Source organism: Nelumbo nucifera, chromosome 5, assembly GCF_055504915.1.
Source record: "Nelumbo nucifera cultivar China Antique chromosome 5, China Antique-T2T, whole genome shotgun sequence".
Classification (NCBI taxonomy): domain Eukaryota; kingdom Viridiplantae; phylum Streptophyta; class Magnoliopsida; order Proteales; family Nelumbonaceae; genus Nelumbo; species Nelumbo nucifera.
This window is the reverse complement of record NC_142653.1, coordinates 23453230-23461667: the sequence shown is the minus strand read 5'-3', so window position 1 is coordinate 23461667 and position 8438 is coordinate 23453230. Positions and strand designations below refer to the sequence as shown.

The 8438-nt window shown below is 35.7% G+C and overlaps 1 protein-coding gene across 1 annotated transcript; it reads left to right on the top strand.

The window, feature by feature from the left end:
* The first annotated feature begins 1966 nt into the window (after positions 1-1966).
* LOC104595821 (allene oxide synthase 1, chloroplastic-like) lies at positions 1967-3712 on the top strand. Its single transcript, XM_010256728.2, has one exon. It carries the CDS (start codon positions 2086-2088, stop codon positions 3577-3579), a length of 1494 nt encoding a protein of 497 aa, XP_010255030.1. The 5' UTR covers positions 1967-2085; the 3' UTR covers positions 3580-3712.
* The last annotated feature ends 4726 nt before the right edge of the window (positions 3713-8438 follow it).

The following is an 8438-nucleotide window of genomic DNA, read 5'->3' as shown; positions in this document are numbered from 1 at the left end:
TAGTCATCTTATTTTATTTTTTTAATTTGATATAGGTGGTGTTTTTTATTTTCTATTAATAATATGAATTTCCAATTATTGATTTATATGTATAGTTTAAATTATCCTATTTTTATTTTATTGTTGATTTATATGTATAGTTAAAATTATCCTATTTTTATTTTTTGGTTGATTTATTTATTTTTTTTGAATTATCTGAATATTAGTATGTTTAATGAATTGGTGGTGTTTTTTATTTTCTTGAATAATATAAATTTCCAATTATTGATTTATATGTATGGTTAAAATTATCCTATTTTGTGAAAAGTACTTTTTAAAAGCACTTTCTAGAAATATTTTTGTGAAAAAATGCGCCTTGAGAGTGCTTTTTGGAAGTCTATTTGTGAAAACTCAATTGTAAAAGTGCTTTGTAGAAGTAATTTGTGAAAAATACTCTATAAAAGCACTTTCTAAAAGTAATTTGTGAAAAATGATCCCTAAAAGCACTTTCGGGAAGTATTTTGTGAAAATTGCCTTGAAAGTGATTTTTGGAAGGAATTTGTGAAAACTGGTCCTTAAATGTTCTTTCTGGATGTAATTTGTGAAAATTGCTCCTTAAAAGCACTTTCTGGAAGTATTTTGTAAAAACTAGTCCTTAAAAGTGCTTTCTATAAGTAGTTTGTGAAAATTGCTCCTAAAAACACTTTGTGGAAGTATTTTATGAAAATTGGTCCTTAAAAGTGGTTTCTTTAAGTTATTTGTGAAAACTGCTCCCTAAAAGCACCTTCTTAAAATATTTTGTAAGAATTGGTCATTAAAAGTGCTTTTTGGAAGTAATTTATGAGAATTGCTCCCTAAAAGCACTTTCTGGAAGTATTTTATGAAAGTTGGTCCTTAAAAAGTGTTTTTTGAAAGTAATTTGTGAAAACTGTACCATAAAAGCACTTTGGTGAAAATTGATTATTGAAAATTCTTTTTGGAAGTATTTATTATTATTATCCATGTGACATTTCATGTGTGGGCCCATGTGCTCTCTCATGTGTCATGATATAGTGGTTGGTGATTTTTCATTAAAATGTATATAATGATATGGAAAGCATTATTTATAAGTATGTGTGGAGTGAATGCTAAAAGTGTTATGGGAAAGTAGGTCCTAAAACATCTCCACCCCAATAAGTGCTTAAAAACAATAAATGATTGACAACGGGATCATCGAAAAATCTTCAAGTCGAAGCACTTTTAAAAAATACTTGTACAACAAGTACTTTTTTTCCAAACCACTTATTCACCAAAGATAGCCTAATGCAAGTTTATGGCTAGCTCAGTCTGATTAAAAATTTATGATATTAATGCTTTTTTCGTTAATGATTTTTTATTCATGATTTATTAGACAAAAAAGGAGAAATCGCAGGCAGCATTGAAGAGTCCGGTTCCGTTCCTCACACTAACTTCACAGCATCTTTCAGACGCAGATCCGGTGGATGTGGATGTGAGGAGCGCTCTGTAAGTACCAGATCCACGATTGCTAGATCCAGCGCCGACAGGCGACAGCAATGACGTCGTCAACCATGAAAAACAGACCATTATGTCAATGGATTGGATTGGATCGGATCGTCAGCTCAAGGTGGCACCTAATTCAGGTAAATTCATCCTCGTGGAAATTTTCAGGTATGGACCAAAAGTTACGTAAACCAGTACCATATTGCTATGATCCAATAACACGCGGGCACGTCCTCAATTATAAACGTCATCGATCCCGTTGAACGGTTGATGTATCCGGGTTTATTGGTCATGATGTTAGCTCACAGAATTCGAATTCAGTCCCCCCAGCCAGCAGTTGTGCATTGTGAATGATAAAACATACAAATGGTTAGATATTTCTAATGTACGATTGCAAAAGGCTGTGAGATGGTGTGAGGATGGTTTTGTGAGTATTAAATCTAAGTTCGAAGTTCGAGCTCACAATGCACGTCTATTAATAAAAGCCCACCACCCTAAAATGGCAGCGTCCTTACTAAAGTCCAAACCTTTTTGATCAATCTGTGCTTTTAGCAGCGAAAGGTCTACAAGCGAATCTCCTACACTACAACCCTTCAAAAATTAAACATGTCTTCTTCAACTTCAAGCACAGTTCGTCGCCGTCCGGTGTCTTCCACCGAAAAAGAAGAATCCCCCAACTCCAGTCTCCCCATGAAACAGATCCCCGGCAACTATGGCCTTCCCTTTATTGGCCCGATAAAGGACCGGCTCGACTACTTCTACAACCAAGGTCGAGATGAATTCTTCAAGACCCGCATGCAGAAATACGGATCAACCGTCTTCCGAGCTAACATGCCTCCCGGTCCATTCATGGCTTCCAACCCCAACGTCGTTGTGCTTCTCGATGCCGTAAGCTTCCCTGTTCTCTTTGACGTTTCCAAGGTGGAGAAGAGGGACCTCTTCACCGGCACTTACATGCCCTCCACCGCCCTCACCGGCGGTTACCGCGTCTGCGCTTATCTAGACCCATCGGAGCCCAACCACACAAAGCTCAAGCGCCTTATCTTCTTATTGCTTTCGTCTCGTCACAGTAAATATATACCAGAATTCCACAAAAGTTTCTCCGTCCTATTCGACAATCTCGAAACTGAGATTAAAAACAAAGGAGAAGCCAACTTCAATAACCTCAACGATAAGACTTCTTTCGATTACCTTTTGAAGGCCTATTTTGACAAGGACCCGGCTGAAACCAAGATCGAGTCGAAGGGTTCGAATTATGTTACTAAGTGGCTGTTTTTCCAACTTTGTCCCCTGATAACCCTCGGCTTGCCTAAACTTGTTAGCTTCGTGGAAGATATTCTTCTACACACTTTTCCTCTCCCACCATTTCTCGTCAAGTCCGACTACATGAAGCTCTATGATGTCTTCTACACCTCTGCCGCTGCACTTTTAGATGAAGCAGAGAAAATGGGGCTTAACAGAAAGGAAGCTTGCCACAACCTGCTCTTCGTTACGTGCTTCAATGCCTACGGTGGGATGAAAATTCTTTTCCCTGCCTTAATGAAGTGGGTTGGCTTAGCTGGAGAAGAGCTTCACAAACAGCTAGCCGACGAGATCAGAGCAGCGGTTAAAGCGGAGGGAGGTGTGACCTTAAATGCAATAGAGAAGATGCCACTTACAAAGTCGGCAGTCTACGAGGCATTGAGGATCGAACCGCCTGTGATGTTCCAGTATGGGAAAGCCAAGAAGGATTTGGTGATCGAGAGCCACGACGCGGCTTATGAAGTGAAGAAAGGCGAGATGATATTTGGGTTTCAGCCGTTCGCCACCAAAGATCCGAAGATATTCGACAAAGCAGAGGAGTACATTGCTAGCAGGTTCGTTGGAGAGGGAGAGAAGCTGTTGAAGTATGTGTTCTGGTCTAACGGACGGGAAACGGAGAATCCGACGGAGGAGAATAAACAGTGCCCCGGAAAGGATTTTGTGGTGTTAGTAGCGAGGCTTCTGCTGGTGGAATTCTTTCTGCGTTTTGATACTTTCACAGTTGAGGTTAGTACCATCTTGTTGGGGCCTTCGGTGAAGGTGAAGTCCTTAACCACTGCCAGGATTTCCACCCCATAAAGTTGGATAAATTCGTAGTTTTACTAGACAGTGATTGCATTCTTGTTTTTTTTTTTTCTTTTCTTTGGTTGAGTTCTTTGCATTCTTGTAATTTTTTTTTTGACATTAGATAAATAAAATATTATTATTCAAACATTTTGCATAGAAATTGTCCATTATTTTATTATCTTTATTAAAATAATTAAAAATAAAAATAATAAAAAAAAACCTAAATATTTAGATGAAAGTCACATTAATTGAGACATGTGTCACACTGCTATTACGTATTCATCCATTGTGCCTATCTAACGTGCCTACTACTATCAGACCGGGTTGCATTTTTGAAATTAATCTTCTTGAAATTTACTCGTCTATTAATTTCAATAGGGGCTTCCTTTTAATATTGTGCTTATGGTATGGATATATACGTGGAATACCAAACAGCTTTCCTATTTTTCTGCAGAGAACAAGCCAACCTCGACGTCAAGTGAGGTTTGGTGGTTGGTAGAAGTCAAACTTTATTTATTTTTTAATTCTCTCTTCCATGTCAATGTTTATAAGTGAATGTGAATATAATAAGGAAAATGAGACATCACCACAAGAATAATTTAACTGTTTGTTTCTCTTTCTTCTTAATATTTTATGACCCCCTGTCTCTTTTGCGTCGGCAAATTATAAATAATCACGAGACTACGAAAGTTTAATTTCAATATGGATTACCCATAAAATAAAAGTCCTGTAAATACGTGTCAGCCACAAAGATATTCTGGCGGGATTGAAAGTTCTCTTCTCCTATTCTTCTTTTTCTTTTTCTTGTATCTCTGGTTTACTATATATATCAAATATTCATTTTATATTTATAATGAAATGGATTAATTTGAATATAGGGATAAACAGATTCCGGTGTTCTTCTTTTCTTTTCCTTAAGATGCTAAGCTTCTTCAGGTTGAAGTCACCCATTCAATTAAAACCATATAGCCGAAACTCTATAGAGGCCAAAATATTAAAAGTGATGCCTTGCTTTTCTCCTTTTACGCTGTGTTTGGTTTGACAGAAAATAAGAGAGAAATGAAAGTTGATGGAAAGTTCTTCAGGTTTTCCTCATCTTTCCCCTTGTCTAATTTTTTGTGTCAAATCAAACATAACCTTCCGCACTTTTTATTGTCAAATTTAGTTTGTTTTAAAGGCTGAGTTCGAAAAGAGTATAAATACTAATGCATATAAAATACAAAGTTTTGTATTCTATATATTTGTATTTGTATTTGTATTTCTTTGGAATTGAACTAATTTTTTCTTTGACATTTGTACATCTTAGATTATTCCTAAGTTTTTTGACAATTCTCTAAAACCTCGTTCACTAACGACGAAAAAAACGATTTTACCCTTTATTCTTCTTAAAACTTTCAAAATAAAATAAAAAAAAAAAAGAAAGAAAAAGAGAGTATAGGTCAAGGTAGAGAGAGAGAGTGCGTGTGTATATTGAGACACTGCCTTCTACCTCTCGCTAGTTAGGAAACATTGAGAAAGGTAAAAACTAAAAAAGACCTCCATTATTTTTCTGTCCTCCTATTGCCGATTTATTTCGGTCGATAACCCGACGAGATTGATGATAATTGCGGGCTTGGTCAACTGATGATGCCAATTACTGTCCTAGCATCTGCAACAACAATATTACATATGCGTACGACCACCAGAGCACCGGATCCGGTGCTTTGAACTTCGTTTACTCCTCTTCGTACAACTTCGGCGTTATGAACTTTGGCGTCCCCAACACCAAGTGCAATGTGTGGCTCTTTCTCACTATCGGTGCTATGAACTCCGACGTCCATTGGAATGAGCGGATTCTCAACAATTGTAGTAGAGGATTGATTCCGCTGTGAGTAGTTACTGGTGGTCGGTAGCAGCGGTGAAACTAAAGTTGTAGGGAGAAGAAAGAAATAAAAAGGAGAATATAGTAATAATGGGATGTGTACGTGCTTTTTGTGTGGTAATTCTAAATGATGACAACGGTAGTAATAATGTATTAAAAAATTTCTATAAATATTTATTTTTATTTTATTTTTTATTTTTATATGGTTTTGTATTTTTATTATTAATTAGATGCATATTGTAAAATCTGAATATGATTATATAAATAATTCATCTAAATATGTGATAATCGGATCGAGTTGTGGATTTTCAAGTATCATTGATGGGTCTACTTTCTTGGTTGGATTCTTCTTTTTATAATATTTTATTTTTTTTGTATTCATTTGTCAAAAAATATAAAATTTAAATAGAAAGAATTGAATGAGATAAAAAAGTAGTAGGTCAACTTACAATTTAAACCTCACAATTAAATAGAGACAAAATTCAAAAATTAGTATTTTAGTAAAAAAAAAGTTCCACAATCTTATTTAATGGTAAGGTCTATACTATAATATATAAATTACATATAAAAAAAATATATGTAGGTCCTAAAATTTACAGCATGTAGGCTTTAGCATGAGCTGGGCCTGAGGCCCAAGTTTTAATTTTTCGGGTCTAACTGAAAATGATCATCGTAACTGGTTTACCCAATAACAAGTAACAACTGAGTGAGTTGGCATTGGACTGTTGAACTTGAATGAAAGCGGTATTTGGAACCGGTGTCATTGCTCTAGAAAATGGTGACACATTAGTGCCACATTTGAAAAATTGGTGCTCCAGGAAACATTAATATGTTTGGAACCGTTTTTCCATAAAAAAAAAAGGTGTTCCAAGCCATGCCTTGGAAATCGAGAATGTATGGTTTGGTGGAGCATAGGTGCCAAATATATACTAAGGTGGCATTTAATAAATTTGAAATTTCATATCCGAAAAATTAAAAAGATATTTTGTCTTAAATCTGAAAAGAAGCATACGTGCTTTTCTACTTTTTAGAGGCTTTGAATCCATAAGTTTGTTTGTGTTGGATCAAGCCTTTACCATCTAAAATTTATTGACTTTACTATTTTACCCCTCAAACATACTATTTGAAAATGTTTGCATTATCTCATAAAAAATATTTTTCAACCTCAAAATAATATTGAAACAATACAAATAAAAAATAAAAAATTAATAATTAATAATTACTAATTAATAAATGAAATGATTAAAATTAAAACAAATAATTAATTACTATAAAATATTAAAATAATTAATAATTAGTAAAAATAAATTATTATTAACAATAGTTATTATTAACAACAGTGGCGGGAAGACAAGGAGAGAGAGAGAGAGAGATATGAAGACGAGAGAGAGGTCGAATGAAGAGGGGTATTTTTGACTTTAGTGCATGTTTGAAACACGTCTAAACGCGTTATTTGTGGAGAAAAGGCACTAATGAGAATGATGATACAGAAAGTGAAGGTGAGCAACTCACAGAAGCAGATGAAGATGACTCTGAGTTGGATCTAGCATGGGAAATGCTTGATGTTGCAAGGGCAATTGCTCAGAAACAGCATGCTGACACAACAGAGAAGTGGAGATCTTATCAACTCTAGGGGAAGTTGCTCTAGAAAGAGGTTCACCTCCCCTCTTTAATAATTTGGACTTTTAGATTTATGTATATTCTTTTCCCATTAAAAGGAACCATTGCTTGGTCATGTAATGGCAAAAGAATGCCAAAGGTTTAGGAATGGATCTGGTCTACCCATCCTAAGACCCCAGATAGTTGGGACCAACATTGGTTGTAGTCTTTTTAACCCATAAGAATGATTAAATGCCTTAATGGCATTGAAGCTGGCTTTGTTTGCATTTTACAGAGGACATTGAGACTTCTATAACTAACTATCAGAAAGAACTTTCAATTTTGGAGTGCTTGGTTGAACCAGACAATCGATAAATTGCCGAAATGTTTTTCTTCCTAAACTGGGTTGTCCCTTGCTCCCCCCAAATTAAAAAATAAAATAAAAATAAAGTTAAAAAGGAAAGGCTCAAGAAGCCATTCCCTATTTCCAGAAGGGCATATCAGTTTGCAAGGCTCAGTTTCAGCGACTAATGGATGAAATAAAGTGCTCAATAGGAATACTTTGGTTCCTGATGTGAGTCAAGACCAACGACGTTCCACTGAGCCCCAGTCTGATCAATCTGTCTTGGATAAGGAAGCTGATATTGAGACACTTAATGGACTCTCAGGTAAACTGTAAAGGAAGGTAAGTTTTGTTCATACTTCATTTGAGAGAAGTTGAGACATCTGTAGTGGGGTTTGATACTTGCTCTGCAATGGTGATGAACTCTTCACAGATGACTGTCATCAATAACAGTGGGGATCTTGACTCTTCAACTGTTTCAACTGCTCATAAGAATGGCAATGGTGGCATCACACATGTTGGAGTGGTGGGAAGATGTAATAAGTGAGCATTAGCAAGCTCAGGCAGTGAGGAGCCTAGCCAGATGAAGAAGTCCTCGTTGAATTCCTCAGGAGAAAGATGAGAGAAGCATATCTTGATTGGTTGTCATTCCAGCACATATGGCTATAAGCCTCCAGTTCAATTGTTATTCCCATTCAAACAAGTTGAGTGTCTGAAATATGAATCATTATCAAAGTAAGCACTATTATGTAGTAGATGATTGTTCTGTATTTATCATTGCATAGTTTTTGTTCTTTCTTTTGCCTTCTTTTTTGTCCCTATAGTGGCACTACTTTAACCCTAGAAGTAGATATTGTAATTTTTAAGTTCATTATGTCTTCACTCTAGTTTGGTTGCTCTGTAAGAATGCAAAGAGGGATAAAATCATATGTCTTCCCCTGATTTTTTTGCGGCCACCTTATGTTATTTATCAGTCCATGTCTCAATTCAACAAACTTGTGCAGAGAAAATAGGTCATGACCTTTGTGGATGATATATTTGTGTTTATATGTATGTCTCTACTCTTCA

Coding starts and splice junctions, on each gene's coding strand:
- LOC104595821 (XM_010256728.2), top strand. CDS start 2,086: ATGTCTTCTTCAACTTCAAGCACAGTTCGTCGCCGTCCGGTGTCTTCC.